The 20,293-nt window shown below is 37.8% G+C and overlaps 1 protein-coding gene across 13 annotated transcripts in view; it reads right to left on the bottom strand.

The window, feature by feature from the left end:
- Window positions 1–20,293, bottom strand: part of MAGI2 (membrane associated guanylate kinase, WW and PDZ domain containing 2) — a 532,719-nt gene that overhangs the window by 151,811 nt on the left and 360,615 nt on the right. For all 13 annotated transcript variants that reach the window (XM_026868178.1, XM_026868173.1, XM_026868180.1 and 10 more), the window contains one exon: window positions 6,549–6,606. In XM_026868178.1, the coding sequence (XP_026723979.1) occupies window positions 6,549–6,606 (58 nt within the window). The remainder of the gene's footprint in view (window positions 1–6,548; window positions 6,607–20,293) is intronic.

A 20,293-nucleotide genomic window follows, 5' to 3' on the forward strand; every position in this document is an offset into this window, starting at 1 on the left:
GATTAGCTGTAAGTGAAATTACCTAATCCCTTACAGAAAAGGTAAAACCTAGAACACAGAGTGCTTTTATGATCACATCTTACAAATAAACCTAACATAGGGAATAAACTGAATATAATTTCTTTTTATTTCTATGGTATATATCTGCTCAGCTGTACAGAAAAATCAGATGTTGCAGAAGCTAACTCAGATGGTAGATTACAACTACATAGGTAAATATAGGAAATATAAGAAAAAATAATGTACACATTTTTTTTCTTTTTGTTTTTATTTCCTACAACAGGTCAGTAAGTACAACTCTGTCATTACACCAGTAGTAATTTTCTGTATTGTGTTTAGAACTACTACCTTAACGACATACTCTCATCATACCCTTGATTTTAGTTCTTTAATTTAAAGCACACATTTTATCAATCACTGAGTAATCCTACAACCCTGTCCTGTGATATGTTTCACATTTTTTCTGAAGGAGGCAAAACAATTTAGTAGGCTGCATTGAGCAACTCTTCAAGATAGGATCGTGATAGGATCACAACTGAAAAAGGGGGCTTGTGCTGCAAACGTTGTTCTGAGGAAATAAATACGTATGTACAGAAGAGCAGGTTTTTGATCACCACTCCTTATCTGTCCTCACTGAGCCACTATGTATTGAGTTCTTCTGAAAATCCAATCCCAGTCATGTGCTTTAAGCATTTGGTGAGGTGACCTGGGAACTTCTGAAACTGAGATCCTAAAAAGGGTTGAATACCTTGAATTTATATTGAAATGACCTTTCATGCCACATTAAGCACTTTTTAGGTCCCTTAGGATTCAGTTCCTACTACTGCTTCAAAGAAAGTAAGTGGAGTTGCCAATAAAAAGTGAGGTGGAGGAAAGGCAGCAAGTCCTTTGGGAGTGCAATACACTTGGAAGAGCAGGATTTACTGGCCAGAGCTAATGCAATGAAAAGATTTTCAGTCATGTAAAAGAATATTTGATTTAATGAGAGGAAGTAAATGTGATAAATCCTGGAGTTGCTACTTTGTTAACATGGCTATAACTCATTCAAGTGGCTGCTAACTTACTCTCATCCTCTAAAATCTTGATTAATGGTTTTCTTGTAAATTTTAATCTATGCTGCAGACGAAGTCCCTTATTTCTTTCTTTCTTTCCTTCTTTGGACAGGCTATTTAAGATTTGAGGCTTTCCTTTCCTGGACTTTTCTTTCTAGTTAGACCATGCTGTAATTGTCAGGGTCTTCAGCGCTTTAGTCTATTGCAAACCTAGAAATGTATAATGAGAGACAAACTCCACCAGTTAAAATGGAGAAAGACAAGACTTACATGTATTAAATAGGATAATTTTGAACTACTAACATAAGCTATCACCTCTCAAGTGATGTATTTCAGTATTGTAAAGGAAACATAGTTTTGCCTTTATACAAGGCAGTGATGTAACATCACATGAAATACTACATAAGGTTCTGATCACCCATGACCCCATAAAATGAATCCATAGAAAAAGTTTTACAGAAAGAATGGCAAAAGAGAGAGTCTTCTGTGATAGAAGACCAAAGAGGTTTTAGATTTTTATTCAAGCAGAATTAATTCTGATATATAATTGCATTCTATGAATACATTTTGAAGTAAATATTAGAATATTAAAGATGTCAGAATTTCAGACTTGCAATCTTGTAGGCTTCTTACAAGCAGAAGTGTGAAATTATGAAACATCCTGAATAGCAGATGCAAGGTAAAATATCTAGTTTGTTTTATGTTTGCATTTGATAAGGTTAAAAATGGGGTTGCTACACAGTGGGTTAATTGCTTCCACATAGGGATCAAGTCTTATTTTAGAGGCCCTAAAGTATCCTGTCCTGGTCTCCAGCTGCCTTCCAGAAAAGCTATGGGTTTCCCATAGCTTTTGTGCCACATTAAGTAGATGTAATAGATATCCAAGATCACACTACAGATCTGCATTTAGGACCCCGAACTATGCTTAGTGTCATGCTACCATTGCAGGGCACACCTCAGTGCTGCAGGAGGTTTCTTAAAGACCTAAGTTACATCTTATATGTGGTTTTGTGATATAAAAGAAGATGGGATTTTAATGTGTCCATGGCTCAAGGAACATCAGTTCCTATGGTATTGACATCACAGCTAGAATCTGTTATCCACTGCTTCTCTACAGTTTCTAGCTAGAGTTTAAGTTGTGGTTTAGTCCATTTACATTGAAATGTGTTCAGTAATGGCTATCTTGAAAATGACCTTTTAGTCCTAGCAGATCATACAGAAAGACTAGAGAGGTACCTGAAAAACTTCAAGTTGCTGGCACAGTGTTAATAATTCTTGGCTCTAATTTATTCCCATATTTTGACTGTTTTATGGTAGTGTGCAGTCTTGAAAGCACAGTGTGAGGATTCCAAAACATCCAAACAACTGCATTAAATATTGTTTCCAAGAGGAGTCAAAGAAAAGAAAATTATACTGATAATCAGCTGTTTTTTCAGTCTATTACACTGGATTTATGCTCCTAGACTGATGAGACACGAAATGCCTTCCTTTCATGAAATTTTAAGTGCTATACAGCTTTGTGGCTAAATCAGAAAAATTGCTACTTATGAGTTTACCTGAGAAAGAAGTTATTAAGCTAAGTAGTTCCCTTGAAAAGACATTCTAGCCTTTCATCTAGCTACTTCAGCTGCATACAAAATAGATATTACTAACCTAGGCCTTAATAAGACAAGCCAAATGTGAGTTTTAGAGATGGTTACAAATAAGTGCTCTTGTGGTTTAAATAGATTTTGGATGTGATCCAAAAATATATTGCTCATAGTATCTACTTCAGTGAGCATTTATATCTTTGCTTTTCTTCCTTATTTTATACAACACATATTAAATATAAAAGTCTAATCCAAAGACAAAAATCCAACTAATTTCTCCTAGTGCCATTGTGGCTGTAGAGAAGGAATCGGTCTGCCTTTTGTTTGCTTTCCAGTCCTAGGAACCCTGAATTTCCCTGTGGAGAGAAACAGGGGTAGTTTGTGCTGCTGTCCTTTGTTAGCTTGCTGTATGCTAACTGGGGACAACTCCTCTGAGGTAGGACTTGTTTCTGGGTTGCATTTAGCTGTGAAGCTGTAATACTGTCTCATGTTATAAGTACTGTCACCACCAGCCAGCCTATAAGACATAGGCACCATTCTGCCATGTCATCAGTGAATGTGGCCAGGCTAAGTTGTTTTGTGATGGAATGTCACGATAGATGTGCTTAAGACAACCGAAACACATTCTTAGGAGATTCATGGGCAATAATGCCTCGCATGCAGATTTTAGTAGATGGCCAAGATACTGAGCCCTGCCAAAATGGTAGCATGCCCAAGCACACGCCTCAGCAGAAAGAGTTTAGCCTATCTCCTTTTCTTAGATACTTTAATATATGGGTTTTGTTGGTAGTTTGTGACTTAATTTTTGAAATTGTTGCCTACAATCCACCGAAGTAATTCTGAGTATCATGATGCCTAAAAGATGGACATTCTGTTGCATAACTGGTTAGTGCCTAACTCCTCTTTACACATTTTTCAGTTACAAATGCTTTATAATGACAAAAAGACTGAGTAGTAACAGAGTGTTGTCAGAAACTGTATGTCAAGGAAGTATATTTTTCCAGAATAAATACCTGTATGGCTAATTTATCTGTTCTATTAAGGAGACCGTCTGCAAATTGAGCTCTGTGTTGCAGTTAATTATCCTTAAAGAGGGAAATAATCTTTTGGCAATTTGAATGCTGAAAGACCCAGCACACTCTAATAACCACATTCTTTCCATAGCCCTGCACAGCTAAGTGTTGCTAGTTCTTAGTTTATAAATTAAGAGAAAATTGCATGAAAGTTAACCCATGTATAGCAAACACTTCTCATTTATGTCAAATGTCTATACCTTACAAATGAAGCCTGGACTTGCACAACAAGGCAAATGAAAATTTTAATAATGTCTCACACCTATATTCATGCATGATTAAGAGAAGTTATACTGGAGACAGAATTTGCAAATATGTTGTGATCAGTCTTTATTAACTTTATTAGCAAGACCTTTGAGGTTTTTCTTTGGGTTTTGTTTTTGTTTTTTTAACTTTTCCTTTGGTGTCAGAATATTGGAGATGACCATGGCTGGACCTTGAACCTCAGTCTGTCTGCCTCATTGCACATCCTTACAAACTTCCCATGGGATACAAATATTTCAGTGAGCAGAGTACAAACCCTTCTTTCACTGACAGTTTTAAAGGCCTGCATCTACAGCTGGACTGGACTTGAATGTGTGAAAGTTCTTAATTTTTCAAGATTTACCCGCTTTTATGACATAATTAAGAGAGTTTATTGTAATCTGATTTTATCTAGTTAAAAATGAACTTATCTGTTGAACAGTAGTAATAAAAAAGGTGTGACTGCCACTTTTTGGCATGAAAAACGGAAGCAATCTTTGTTTCAAACTTATTGAGCTCAGACAGCAAATTAAAGTACAGCTACATTTTACTGACTATAAAACTCCTTATGAACTTAGAGCGGCTGCAGTTTTAATGCCATCCTGTGAACATCCATTTTACTTCTAAAAACCTCTGAGCCTGCAGTAGGTTTGATGTATCTTTCCACAAATCTTATCTGTGGTAGGATTAATAAATCTGGCACTAACAGCCTCGAAGTATGTAATTGCATAATAACATCTGGGCCTGATGCCTTGTGTCTGTTTACCTGTAGTTGGACATGAAATGGAGATAAATGCTTGTTTCTTTTCAGACTCTGCAGTGAAGTGTGAGCCTCACCAGTGCCAGAATGCCTTGGGCTGCGTTAACAACCAAGCGGGGTCTCAGTAAGAGATTAATGCACAGAAATTACACAACACCTGTGCACAACACCAAAATGCACTGCAAACCACCGGGGCAGGCGCCTTGCTCACACCCAGCAGCTGCGTAATTGCATGTGCAGAAATCTTCAGGGGGGGTTAAGTACAAAGAGATATGAGAACTCCTGCCCCTCACTACTCAGGAACATCATAAAAGAGCTCAGGCATAAAGAGAGTGGGTAATTTAATGGCATTATGTAGGGATGTCAAAAACTTATCTTTTTGCTTGAATCTGGACTGACTAAGCTGATTTGGGCCGAGCAGCAAAGCAGATGGGACTGCTGGCTCTTTCACCTGAGGGCAGGGAATAAACTGGGGACAAAGAAGCAGAGCAGGTGCTCCTGCATTTGGAGAATGGGACAGAAGGAGTCAGCAGGGCAGTGGCCAAACACTGTTTCCATTTGTTTGCTTTGTAGGAGAACTAGGGAAGGTGCATGGGCATCCACAAACTGCAACTGTTACAGCAGTAAAGGGATATCTAACACCTTCTAACCCTCCATAAATCAGATCTTTTTTTGATCTCGCTGTCCAGCTCTAACCCATGCATGTTAATAGCAGGATAACCTGAGGTCTGGAAAAGCTGCAGCCCCAGTACCTGTCCAAAGTGATCCTGCAGTCAGCGTGGTGTTATGGTTTTGAGAGATCAAGGGAATAACGTGACACAAACTAAACTTTTCTATTTTGAATCAAACAACTAGAATAAATGTACTGATTAAGTGCCAGGATTTGAAATTGAGTTTTTAGGTCAGGAGCCATCTTCTCTAAAGATGTTTCTTGTTTAATATAAGGAACTAACATATAGGTCTTCCTCAACCTTTCAAGCACTGCACAGTGACAGGGAGTGGCTTTCTGCCTCCTCTGCTATATACTTTGTGTAGAGAGCAGGGTGAGAAGTGACCACTCTGAACAGGTATCACAGTGTTGAATCTAGATTCACTTTCCATAAGTCTCATTCACTGTGTTAAACTAAGAAACAGAGAAAATAATCTCTCTGATTTCCTTATTTTATGTAGGAACTGTCCAGAACAGATTCTACCTATTACATCAAACAAAAGCTTTCTGTTGTCCTTTGCACAGATGATTAAGAATCTTTTTTTCTTGTTTCATGACTAAAATAAAATCGGAAAAAAATAAAAGCAAAGATTCTGCTATGAAAACTGAAACTTATATGCTCTTATTTTCAGTTGCACTTTTAAGTACAAAATAAAACACAACATCCCTAAAATTGTATATGGACCATATAAATAACCTGCTTTCTGGTACAAACAGTATAAACATCTGATTTGCAGCAAGGAATGACCACTAGGAAAAGGGTCTTAACTGAGCTAAAATGATAATGCTTTCTATTCTTTGATTCACAAGTTCTTTACCTCGCTTACATAGAATATTCAATACTTCTTTAATGAATATGGTCTTTGTACAAGTATCAGCTGGAATGATACCATGAAATCAGACCCTGGAGAAAGAGAATGACTGAATGCCTGAGTCACTGATTTGAGACACATTGAATATATTGGACACATTTGCTGTATTGGTGACAGAATTCCTGGTACACCCTCAGTTTAACATGTCAAGTAATTGTACCCATACCTTGCCAGGCTAAGCACTGCAGAGAATCCTAGCATGAGGTTATGACATATTAACAGCAACTTAATATTGAACTTGGGAACTTACTCAACATAATAAGTGCCATAAATGGGATCATCAATTTTCTCCCAGCCATATGGAAGCTCTGAAAAACAAAGAGTTATCTCTCTCAGTAAATGCAGTACAGAATGCTAAGATTTCTAGTAACAAAACTGTGGATCTTTGCTGGGCATTGAGGGAAGTAACCTGATAGTGCAGTTAGATACAGTGAGCAAAGCAAATACAGAATGGCAGCCACAAGTACTAGTAAATTGAAAACTGGTATGCAAACACAGATCTCAGTCTGTAGAACAACAGATTGTAGTTGAACTACTTTATTGTTCCAACAACTGTGCCAGCCATCAACTGTAGTGCATGTTGTATGACATCACCGCCAGAGGAAGTGAGGGCATTATGTTTTCTCAGATAGGTACATACAAAAAACTACTTTGCTTTTTGAGCTTTTTTCTTTGCTAGGAATCCTGGAAAAGTTGGCCTTGAAAGAAAAAAAGGAGTTTGCATTCTGCCATGTAAGTACAGTAAGTACACCTAAATGCCCCTGAGAAGTTTGTACTATTTGTCTTAATGTGATGGCAATTCCACAGCCTCCAAGGACATCCTCTTCCAAAGCTTAGTTATATATCAGGGATATTGGAGCACACAGTAGAACATGGAAGTACAAAGCAAAATAAGATATTATAGCATCTTCTGGCCTTAAAACTAATTACATTTTGCAGAACCAAAGAAGACATTTAATTGATAATACCTAAAACATTCCAGTGTTAATAACTAAAATGTTAAATATTTTAATTTAATGTTCGTGAAATTCAATCTGTGTTCATGTACAAGCAAACTCTCATATATATATATATATGCATATCCATAGGTATTTTATTATCACTCACACTGAACACTTAAAAAATTATTACACTGCCAACAGAACTTCTGCTTGTATTTAAAGAGCACCAGACAGATGTGATGTGTCTCAGTTGACATGAACAGAGTAAAAACCTCAGTGCCAGATGTGGTGACTTTGATGGAGGATACTCAAGACGATGGGTATTCTCATCATTGCACAGGTATAGATTTCTGTGCGTTTAAAGATGATGGCACAATATACAGGGAGTGGTAGAGATTCTATAAGGAAATTTGACTCTGGAATTCCTTATCTCAGATTTTTTTGCCTTTTCAAACTCAGTTGCACTTTTTGGAGACAGTAAGAGTACTGAATTAGAGCAGAACTGATGTAGCTCATACTGAATACAGTCATTAAAATGGTAACAAAGAAGTCTGACTGGTAATAGGGAGATTTAAGAGTTAAAAAACAATGTTAAGGAGTTGCTTCACCTCTGTTTGTTTCTTCTCCTTTAAATACATCTGTAATATCTTTTCTTGAGTGAATCTGCTTAGAGTGCTGTTCATGTCACATTGTTCCTGCTCAGTCCTTTCCAATACTACAATGAAGGATACAAGCCTCTGCCAGACAGGCAGATGAGGAACTCCACACATTTGAAACAGGAAGCCCAAGGACTTCCTTAATGTAGATACTCAAATTTTCCTATTATTTTTAGAATATTGTTAGCTTCACAAGCCTGAACTCTGAAATGCTTTTTTCAGGGTTACTTCATTATTGTCACTTCATAAGTATAAATGCAGCATAAGGTATTTAAGCAGGTCACAGAACCACAGAAATTTTGAGGCTGGAAGGGACCTCTGTAGATTGTCTCGCCCATCCACTCTGCTCACAGCAGGGTTACCTAGAACAGGTTGTTCATCACTATCTCCAGTTGGATTTTGAATATCTCCAAGGATGGAAACTCGAAAGTCTCTCTGGGCAACTTCTTCACATGTCTAATTACTCACAGAATGAATAAGTTTTTTCTTCTTTTAAGCAGAATTTCCTGTATTTCAGTCTGTACCTCATGTCCTGTCACTGGGAGCCACTGAAAAGACCCTTGTTCCATCTTCCTTGCACTTTCCTTCAGATATTTATTTAGATTGATAAAATCCCCCTGAGCCTTCTCTTCTCCAGGTTAAACAGTCCCAGCTATCTCAGCCTTTCATATAGTAGAGATGCCCCCAGATCTGGGGCTCCTAACATAAGAAAGACATGGACCTGCTTGAGCAGGTCCAGAGGGCCATAAGGATGGTCAGAGGGCTGGAGCACCTCCCCTGTGAGGACAGGCTGAGAGAGTTGGGGTTGTTCAGCCTGGAGAAGGCTCCAGGAGGACCTTATAGCAGCTTTCTAGTACTTAAAGGGGGCTACAGGAAAGATGAGGAGGGACTCTTTGTCAGGGGGTGTAGGGATAGGATGAGGGGCAAGAGTTTTAAACTGAAAGATTAGATTTAGATTAGATATTAGGAAGAAATTCTTTCCTGTGAGGGTGGTGAGGCACTGGCACAGGTTGCCCAGAGAAGCTGTGGCTGCCCCCTCCCTGGCAGTGTTCAAGGCCAGGTTGGACAGGGCTGTGAGCAACCTGGGCTAGTGGAAGGTGTCCCTGCCTATAGCAGGGGGGTGGAACTAGAAGGTCTTTAAGGTCCCTTCTAATCCAAGCCATGCTATGAGTCTATGATTAAACATCTTAGTGGCCTTTCACTGGACTCTCTCCATTATGTCGATGTCTCTCTAGTACTGAGGAGCCCAAAACTGGACTCCAGCCATGTCTGACCAGTGCTGAGTAGAGGGGAAGGATCACCTCCTTTGATCTGCTGGCAATTCTCTGCCAATTGCAGCCCAGGACACTGTTGGCCTTTGTTGCAAGGGCACATCACTGGCTCATCATCAAGTCACCAAGCATTAGAAAGCCATGGTGTTTCTCTTTCCAGACCTGCCCCCAACTTCTGTAAAATCTGTAGGAGACTGACCCTACAGTGGTTCCCACAAAGTCCTGCATATCCTGCGACAAGAGTGTGGAATGTAATCCATAAATATTCAAAAAGGAAGAAGCTGATGCACAAATCCTTTACTGCTCCCACAGTGTTTCATTCCCAATGCATGCATGATAAATAAGGCAATAATGTGCTGTGAAGAAATGATGCTTTTACCTAACACTTTGACACAGAATAGATATAAAGTATTAGTTTAAATACTACAGGTACTTTTTATTTTCATGTGAACGTGCAAGGTTTTCTTCCCCTAATTAATGTTGCTTTCTTATCTGGCTATCTAAAATTACATCCCCTTAAAGAAAGTGAGTCAGGTGCCAGTAAAATCTGTATGTACTTAAAAATACACAGAAACACACATGCATACACATATATACACACAGAGATGTGTACATGGGTCCCTTTCCTCAAGTGTATTAGTAGATGGAATTCTTTCCAACTATGAAATTACAAAAAGAAAGTAGACGTTTTCCCAAATTTAAAAGTAGGTATCTTTCTGTAAATATATACACTTTGAAGTTTATAGATGCAGAGGACATTTTATTTTACATATTTACAAAAAATCTAAAATAATTTGAGTATTTACTATTAACCTATTCACCTATTTTTTCCTAAAGTAATGATACATAACTGTATTTATGAACTGAAACAACTACTGAGAAGGCAAACGGCAAATTCTGTTTTCTAGTGTAAAACTCTGTAAAAATGTAATGAATTGGATATATTATGGAGAATCCACTTTTAAATGCATGGATTGAACTACTGATTATCTGATTTACTGTTAAAATAGTCATGGGTTCAGAGACAGGAAATAAAAAATTACCTTCCTGTATCATAACAGCTATAAACTCCATGTAAGGCTATTTAATTTTTCATTTGAGATGCATCCTGTAAGCTGTGTTTGATTAAAATTGTGTTAACCAGTAAAATGGAATTGCTAGAGCACAAACCCTAAGCTCCCTGCACCCCTTAATGTCAGACAAGGTTAGTGGAGTGAAGTTTACTACAGATCTGTTAAAAGAATCTTCTCCTACATTTGCTTTCAGGACACTGTGTTTATTCTTCATTACATCAAATAGTGGCATCTATTCTATTTTTCACTATTGATTTCAATAAAAGATTACAGGACAGAAATACTTCAGTCCTTCATAAAATAAGAAACTAAGCATTTGCCAGATTAGTGGTGTGGGCATTACAGTTTCTCTTTTTAATTTCACTGTGCCCAGTGATGGTCATTAGGGGTGAGAATGAACAGTAAACATTTATAAAAGAGAATTGTTATAAATCATTGGTGAAGGAGATGACTGTTGGCCACCATGATTTGAACTGGGAAAGGAGCTACAAATTATAGCAAGCTCTGATACTCATTTGGTAGCACAAGCATGTTAGTTCATGTATGATTTCTGCAACCAGCAGTTTCATGGTTACTGTGTTATATACGAAATCTTAATTTTCATGAGCTCAACACTTCTATCACCTATGTCTTTCAATTCTATTGACAGGAGGATTTCTCTGTATATAAGGAAAACCCAAAATTCTATCCTTTATTTTCCGTCTCGATATCGAACACTGCATTCCCACAGATCTCCTCTTATCATCCAGCAAAGGGCCTTTTCAGGAACATTTGTAAAATCATCATTTAAAAATCAGTAACTGCAGCATTTGGCAATGCTGATACCATGAGTGGATGGAAAGGTGCTGGGTAATCTGTATAGTATGTATATATGCTCCAGTTTTCACATTTCATGTTTTACTCCTTAGCAGAGAAGTGGCATCTAACTAAGACTGCAGCAGTCATCCAAAAAAATAGATCAGAAAGGTACAGCTGGTACTAAGACACTTTGCTCAATATGCATCTGCGTAAGTTTTAAATGCAGAAGGAGCTGCATTTCTAGAAGTTAAATGCCCAATGGTAACAAAAGCTCTGGTATTTTCAAAGCAAGAAAGAAAGGAAAGAAAGAAACAAAAGATTAATATAAATTCAAGCAGGTCACTTTAATTATCAATGGTAGTGCCTTCTCATCACAGCCTGCTTATGCTAATGGTACAAATGCTCTTAATTCTGCCTTCTGAAAGCTGTTGTGTTTCAGAATGATTTTTGATGGTGCCACTTAACCTTCTCTAGGGATGGAGAAAGGAGTATATTTTGTATCTCAGTGTGCCAAGATGAAAAAGTATATGACCAAATCCAAAGATTAATTTTTCTGAAGTTTATGGAGTACCAGCTGTGTCAAGGTTTCAGAACAACACCAGCATAGTGTCACTGCCCTACTGACAGGCTGGAAAGAAAGGTGAGAATGTATCTGTTGAATCGTCTGCAACAAAAATATTAGTATAGTACAAAAGAATATTTTATGTGAAAGAAAAAAAAAATACAATGCCTGTTGTTATTGAAAATGCTGTCAATAAGGATGTGGAAGCTGTGGAAGACTATGAATTTGGTTCACCTGCTTTGCCCACACCCAGGCACAGGTCAGGAATCCTTTCTAACCTATATATAAGACTTTTCAGAAAAATATTGTATCTTTACACTCAACAGCCTGTGTTTGTTTTATCTCTAGCTTTCTCTCTTCACTTTTCTTTCTCCCCGTTTCAAATTCAGTTTTGCCTTTTCAAGTCAGTTACCTACTACAGAGTGTATCAAAATATCTGGGTTAAAAGTTACAAAATACCGTGCAGCTCCACAGTCCAGTGCAGTTGTACACTCTTACAGTTTGTTTAAGAGATACAGTCTTTGAGAATATTGATCTGTAAGTCTAAACCAGTGTTCCTCACTGCATAGCTTACACAAAAAACTTTGCTCGCACTACCCTAAGGCACAGCACAGTGATTACCAGGGAGTGGATGCTGCTCAGAGCATGCTGGTCTGCGGCTCCCTGAGAGGCAGAGAGCTGGAGATGTCCAGCTGGAGTGCTTGTGTTGCTGCATGTCCACATTGCCCAGCTGATACATGAAGCAGATATAGTAGTTGTGCTGCTGCTCCTGAAAACTTCTGTTACAGGTTGCCATAAGGAAAGAGAGGATAACATTGCTCACTGAAAATCAGAATTTAACCTGCTGTCTCAGTGAAAATAAGAACAATGGGAGGATGGACAACCCACCTCCATAGCAAAACCAAATTCTATCTTCTTATCATGGAAGACCTGGAAAACTTAGGGAATGTACCGACTCTAAGACAAGCCATGTAAGCTCAATTTTAATTAAACTCATGTTCTCCAACAGCCATTCTCATACTAGCAAATTTCACTAAGTCATGACTGTTCATGTTCTGTGTGTAATCAAACACCATACATGTGCTATTTACTTTCATGAATAAAATTACATTATGTAAATTATTATTTCTTCTTCCACAATGGAAACAAATGTCTAAGTAACATTCACATTTGATAAATGCATCTTCTTCCTCCTGTGCAGCTTACTGTGTTATATTACATCCTTAATTGTGCAGAACATAGATTACTAAATATTACTATCAATTCAATAATATTTTATCCCAGCATTGTTACCAAGTGAAATATTGCCAACAGTAGGGATAATTTTAACATTAGGTGTACTTGATACCTCTGACAGGCAGAAATGTGTAACATCTAATCAAGATTTGCATTAATATGCTGAAACAGTACCAACTGAACTACCGAATTTTAACTATCAAAAAAAGAGTTCATAAAGGGCTCATTAGCTGTTAATTTAAATAAATATTAAAAAGTGAAATTAAAAAGAAATTAGGGGAAACAATACCTTATATGTTGAGAGTTTAGATAGGCAGTGCCTGAGACAGTTTCCTTAATAAAGCATAGATAAAGAACTAATTCTCAGCAGTTTAGTGGGCAATAGCTGAAGCTGGTCAGAGCACTCTCCATGGTCCTTTTCAAGAGAAAGCTGAGTTTCTGTTAAAAGATTCCAAACAAACTACAAAATCTTGTTTTCCATGTATTTAGAAATACCAGATTAAAGGAAAGCAGAAATACTCACTGAAAAATATTTATTATTAAAACTTTAAGGGTTTTTTTTTTTCATCAAATCATGTTATCCATTGTTTTGCTCTCTGTCCTTACTTCTGTGTTATTTGTGCTGGGTGCCTGGTTTGTACTGAAGAATGCTTGGAGAGGTCTTGGTGATCTCACAGTTCCCACTAAAGTAACTAGTGTTTTGCTGGGGAAATAGAGACAACTAGGCAACACTGAAAAAATCTCATTTTTTAGCTACAAGTTCTTGACCGGGTGACTAGATATGAATGGATTCAGGCTTCCATGGAATAATCAAACAGCTATGTGCTTTAGCTTCCGAGAACAGTTTGGGATAATTTCTGGATTCTGTGTTAATTACATGCTACCTAATTTTTAATATAGTAAAAGGTACATCTAAACAGTCACTGAAACTCTTATGTTCACAGCTCCTAGCTTTAAACTAACTAACGTGGGCACTGCTAGGAGCAAAGTCACTTCAGGATGAAGCTTGGTGCAGAATGCAAACCTGCTGGAGAAGCCCTGTGTGTGCCCCAGCTATTACTGACAAGCATGGAGTAGCTGCGATGGTACTGCCAGCTGGTTCAGGGTTCAGACATGAACACAAAAGGGACTGTCACTGGCACACCCATTTAACCAGCAGAAAAGGAGCACCAAGTACATCAACTGAGTGCTGCATTATCAATTTATATTCCTGAAGTTCAGCAGATTTGCTGCATGCCACGTACAGCTTCATTGTAGAAGGTTCTGCCTTTGAAACTGATTTTATTAACACAGCTTTTTTTTATGCTATATTCTTTAGACTTTGAAGAAAACAGACTGAAAAGAAACATCCTTTTTGATCTTTTGGATGTTCAAATCTTTTAGTGCTTGTACCTCATTACTGACTGTATCATTCAGCCTTGTTACAAACCAGTGTTTTCTAGCTAATAACTGCCTGATCTCATGAAGTCAGGCTTTTCTTCTATTTGCTTTTCAGTTTCTTTATTTATTTATATTATTTCCTTTGCTGTTAAATGTTTAACAACATACCCTGTGAATTTATGGAGTTATTGAATTTCCTGTTATTATATAACCTAAACCCTTCAGTTTGGCTAGTGACCTAAAAAGACCCATAAAAGTATGCAGCTACTAATACCTAATAGTAGGTGTTCTGTTACCAGTATCTCAAATTCAGATATAAGCTTCAACATAGTTTAGTTAGTGTTCACCTCTTCTGATATAACAAAGAATAAAAGCTTGTTATTCTGTAACAAACCCAAATGACACATTTTATGCTATTTTTCAGTGCCAAACTTTACTAAAGGGGAAACAGAATTACCCACAGCCTTTCCAGCCGAGTGTCCCTGACCATTTTGGTGGCCCTCTGCTGAACTTGCTCCCATGTATCAACCCAGTTTATCACACACTGGGAGAGTCTCAAACCTGGATGTAGCATTACATATGTGGTCTAATGAGTCAGTTCCCAACCTGTACTGTTGCAAGATTTTCTTCCTGCCTGGGTGCAGGACTTTGCATCTGTCCTTGTTGAATTTCGCAAGCTTTCTGCTGGACTATTCCTTCAGCCTGGCTAGGTCCCTCAATGGCAGACCTGCACCTGACCATGTTGACTGGTCCCCCCAGGATCACCTTGAAAATTGATGCTGTTGCCTCCTTCAGACTGTACATAAAGAAGTCAAACAGGACAGACTCTGCTATAAACCCCTGCAGTACTCCTTTTGCATAGGAGTTCAGGTAGAGTATGACCCATTAACCACTACACTCTGTGCCTCACCACCCAAGTAGTTATTTACCTATACAGGTCTCCATCCATCCATCTATGCATGCATGCATACATGCATCTGTCCATCCATTCATCCATCCATCCATCCATCCATCCATCCATCCATCCATCCATCCATCCAATTTTTAATTCCCTAAATGCAATACACAAATATAGTGGGAGACAGTGCAAAAAATCTTGCAAAAGTCAAAGTAAATTACATCCACTGCTTTTGCTTTATCCACAAATCCAGTCATTTTAGCACAGCAATCAAGTTGGTCAGGCATGATCTGTACTGGGTAAATCCACACTGGCTGTTTCCAGTCACCACCTTCTCCTTTGGGTGTCCAGAAATGTGTTCTTAGATAGCTCGCTTCATGATTTCATCAGGGAGATCTTCCAGGTCTGACACCTACCAGTGTCCTGAACTTCTCTGCCACATCATCTTGAACTTCACTATAGCCAACTGATTATCACATATTCGACTAGTTCTTGCTGTTAGTTCATAGCAGATCCAGCTGTGTGTCACCCCTCATTGGCTCATCTGGTATCTGCATCAAGACATTATCCTCGAAAACTACCAGAAATCTTGTTGCCTGCTCTTCTTCTGCCTTGCTGCTCATCTAGCAGATGTCAGGGATGTTAATGTCCCCCAAGAAAGCCAGAATCTGTGATCAGACTTCTCTGAGTTGTTTAAAGAAGGCTTCCTCACCCTGATCAGGGGATCTGTAACAACAACCCACCATGGTCTCCCTTACTGGCCTCTCCTCTGATCCTGACCCACTCTCCACCAGTCTGTTCCTCTGCACAGTGGATGACCCCTTTTCATCATCTCCCCTCACCATCTTTTGTGGTCAAACAGGTTATTTTACCTTGTTTCTGACTGATGTTTAAAATAACACTAAACTTCAATTAAAATTTCAATCAACATTAAAAACCATTTGTTTCATGACTTGATTTGCTCACTGGGCCTTGAATGACTCAACTCAATGTTTCAAAATAAAGCACACAGCATAATGCTTTCTGGTTTGTTTTTTGTTTTGTTTTGTTTTTCTGCCTTGTTATTACACCAAATGGCAATTACTTGATTTTATGTGACGGGCCAGTGAGGCAAATGGATAGATATACTATGAAAAAAGATGGGAAAATGTAGCATCTTCAGTGATAATGAAAAAAAACCAACAGCCAAGAACTACTTTGTATGCTTACAATGAACTGATTATCTGTGGGTGGTCCACAAATAATAGGCTATCCTGCCCAGACTGTAAAATTGCAGAGGTACATTACTTATTTGTGATGAGCTACAACTGCCTCAGAGGCATCAGATACTGGCCTTGCATGGAAATCTCAGAGCAGATTAAATAAACTAGTGCTCTGATCAAGTACAAGACATCTTACATTTCTACATTTTATTTCTAACTAGTCAGTGAAGTTGTATGAAATCAGATAGAGGAATCCTCCTCAAAGTTCTTTCTATATGATCTGTTTCCATGACTACCGTGCTTTTTAATAATATGTTTTCATGGTTCTGAACAGTAGCTGGATATATGTAATGCAGATATGTTAGTTCTTTAAATAGTATTTGATGAAACAGATAAATCAATACAATTGATGAGGGAGATTACACTGCATTGTAGAAAACTCAGGTTAACACCACAGCTGTTGAGGCAGCAATTCTTGATTTGTACCAGTGAAATAAGATTATGCTCTGGTTTTGTCTCCTCAGTGGCTTCATTGCCTTGTCAAGGGTGAGAACTTTAAAACTCCCATCTTTTATTACTTTTTGCTTTGTTGCCCAATACATAAAAAGATGCTTTAGATACATGTAACTGCTTTCTGAAACTTCTTGTCATAACTTATTCATCATTATTCATTCGTTATATTTATAAGGACACTCAAATTGAGTCACTCCATACTTTAAACATTATGTTAAAAAATCCCTTGGCAACTGAATGACAAGCAAATATGTATGAATTCAGAAGCTTATTTTTCTTTATTTGAATTGTAATGCCATCTGCCAAAACTCTCTCTCAGTATGGTTTTGTGACAGCATCAGAGAGGAACTTTGCATGAGAAACAGGTGTGTGGTCCTTTGTTAATCTAACAGACACACTTTGTCTGCATTCATAAGGGCACTTTGCAAATATAGTGTCCAGTTAATACACCGATTTGTGACCAAGTCAAAATAATCAGGTTTCTAAATCACTTTACCTTCAAGCGTTTTAATTGTGTAGGATAATAACATAACAATTAAGATCTACCCATATTTTATTCATGTTTTAATGTCCGTTAATGTTGGCATGTACCAACAAATTATAGGAAGAAAGAAAAGATGGCAAAGTAGTACTTTCATGTTCATAGTAATTTTTTTTTTTTTTTTATGCATTGCAATGTCATGAAAAGTGATGACACACTTATTTTCTTCATAAGCATGAATAGAGTAGTAACCCCAACATTAGAGAGGGGACTAAGAACATACTGTGTTTGAGGTGTCGGATGGAGATGGAGATGGGGCAGAGAGATGGAAAAAAACAAAGAGAAGGTTGTGGTTCTTCATGTGCCTTGTTTATTATTAAGCATTTCCAAAACCCCTCAGTTTTTTTTTTCCCAAAGAAAAGAGCTCCTTACTTCTCCCAAGAAAACCCAAATTCCCTTCAAAGCCAAGCTGCAGTCTATTCCTAGTTCCCCAAATCCAGTATTTTTCTACCAAAAGAATTTGTTCCTCCCCCTGCCTCTTTCTTGAGACTCCTTCCTTACAGCCTCACCAGTGACGTAGCCCCCTTGAACTGTGTTGGGCAGGAGCACCTCTGTCGCCGTACATAAGCCCGAATCTTTTCCATTCCCAGAAATTCTGAGGAGAATAAGATTATAAAGACAAAAAAAAAAAAAAAAAAAAAAAAAGAGAAAGCATATCTACCAGAGTTAATGAAAGAAGAGAGTGTCTGCTCACTTTTTTAATTCATGTGCATCAATAAGCCTATTTGCATAAGTCAGGAGACTTTTGGGCTACTCATTCCTATGACTGCCTTTATCATAAGCATCAATCCAGAGAAATGAGGTATCTGACTTTCATGATACTGCTATATATAATTTTGGAATCAGCAACTGATCTACCTGAGTTATTCCAACAGAAAGTAACCTTTTCCTCAGTGTATGCCCTTGTACAGGTATTATATTAATTAATCATTTAAATTGAATTAATTACTTATAGTTGCATCTGTACTGAATAGTTGAAGGTATGTCTCCAAATTGAAGTTGTATCAACTCAGTGGCATTATAAACAAATCTTCAGTTTCAACTCCTCTTTTTCTGTTAGTCTTTTAATTTCTGCTCTTTACCGTTCTCCAGTCTCTTCAGCTCCTTAAAATATCAATGTTACTACAAGTTCATAAAAAAAAAAGAGACCCTCCAAACTGCTTACCTTGCAACTTATCCCAAAAGATGTATGGCCTACCACAAAGTTAGTACAGAATAGATGCTACAGGGACCCTACAGGAACACCAAACAATAAGACTAAACAGACCTCTCACTGCAGTATCTCATTTCAGTCCAACTTTACCTGAGTCTGTTTTATACCTTTCTAAGTCCTCTGTACACCAGCTTAGAAGTGATCAGATATAGGCATACAAAGGCATGCCTTTTACAGACTGACCTAGCAATACTTGATTGAAATTTTTTTAGGATTTCTCCTTCTGACCCATGAGAACTATTCAGACTGAGTGCTTAGGCTGGTTGACCTCAACGTCAGCACACCCTATTCAGAACGCTCAGTAAGAAGGGCAGCAGCATGACTTTACTGACTAGAGCCTCAGTTACTTAAAAAAAAAACATGTATGAGGGCCTAGAAGGAAATATAAAAGGTATTGTTCAAAAAAAGCTGTCCCTAAATTGGTAGAAAGGAGTCTGAGGATATCAGACAAATAAACAGCAGAAATTTCAAGCAGGAGAAATAAAGAAATTAGGCTGTGCCAACATGGTTTTTAATATTAATTTTGTTGTCATTGTCTGTAACTACACATAGTTGTAATATAACCAGGTAAGAGTAAACAAACGCAGAACAGAACAACTGTTAGTGGCTGGTTATATTTCTTTTCATTCATTTGCAGTCTTCATAAAACTTAATAAACTCTACTGGCCATCTGCAGGCAGAACTCAGAGCATGAGAATTTTATTGGGAGTTCTTTACTGGACAGGTGTAGAGACTATAATTATTATCTTAAAGTCAAGCAGAGCTGGAAGGGACTTGATTTTACATCTCTCTCGATAGGCATTCCTGACATTGGATCTGTAATATTTGTTATGTACTGCTGTAAAATGTAACGTTGGGATTATCATCCATAACTTTCAGATGCAGCAGAATGGGCTAAATTAAGTTTGTTTGTAATTTATTTTATATTCACTGTGTGCACTAATCAATAGCTAGTTATGTTTTTCCTTGGTGAACTTTAATTATTTTGTGGAAAATGTTTCATACCTACAGAATATGTATGCTCAATTCCTAAATTTGCCTTTTGTGCTGAGCTGCAGTCAGGATTTGTGGATTTAAACTGGTATCTATTTTCTTCTTTGATATGTAATTAGGTGCTTGCATTTCACAGGCTTGGTTCACATCTGGTTCACTGGTCTGTTCTCACACAGAAAGATTATTTCTGTATCATGGGAAAAATTAAGCATCCAATCTTGTATTAAAAGTCTTACAAATGCGGTGAATTGAATGCTACATGCATTTTAGGTGCATATTTTTCTCTGCTCCATTGACAAAGTTAGTAGTGCAACTGCCGTGTTTGTAAAACAGTTGGCTCTGAGCAGTTGCAACACCTGTGGCAGAGGCAGCCTCTGCCAGCCTTTCAGTACAGAGTGAAATGATAAAAATGTATTAGTTTTCCACTTTCCAGTTGCAATCCTAATTACACAATGCAGCTGGTGCTGCAGGAAAATCGCTGCTGTTTAACAGTAAAGGAATTTAAGTGGAAGGAGTGAAGATGGCATTGCTTTGCAATTGTCTTTTTTATCTTTTTTTCCTTCTACCATTTTCAAATGAGTAGATGATGTGAAAAGGCAAAGGGACAAGGAAAGTAGAAAAGATGGTTGGAAACGAGTGAGAGGAAGTATTGGTGTGACAGTGAGGGGATACATTGCTGCGACTGGCACATAGCTGGGCAAGTCTTGCTTGGACTGGC

Source organism: Athene cunicularia (genome assembly GCF_003259725.1).
Source record: "Athene cunicularia isolate RWA chromosome 1 unlocalized genomic scaffold, athCun1 chr1_part2, whole genome shotgun sequence".
Lineage (NCBI taxonomy): Eukaryota > Metazoa > Chordata > Aves > Strigiformes > Strigidae > Athene > Athene cunicularia.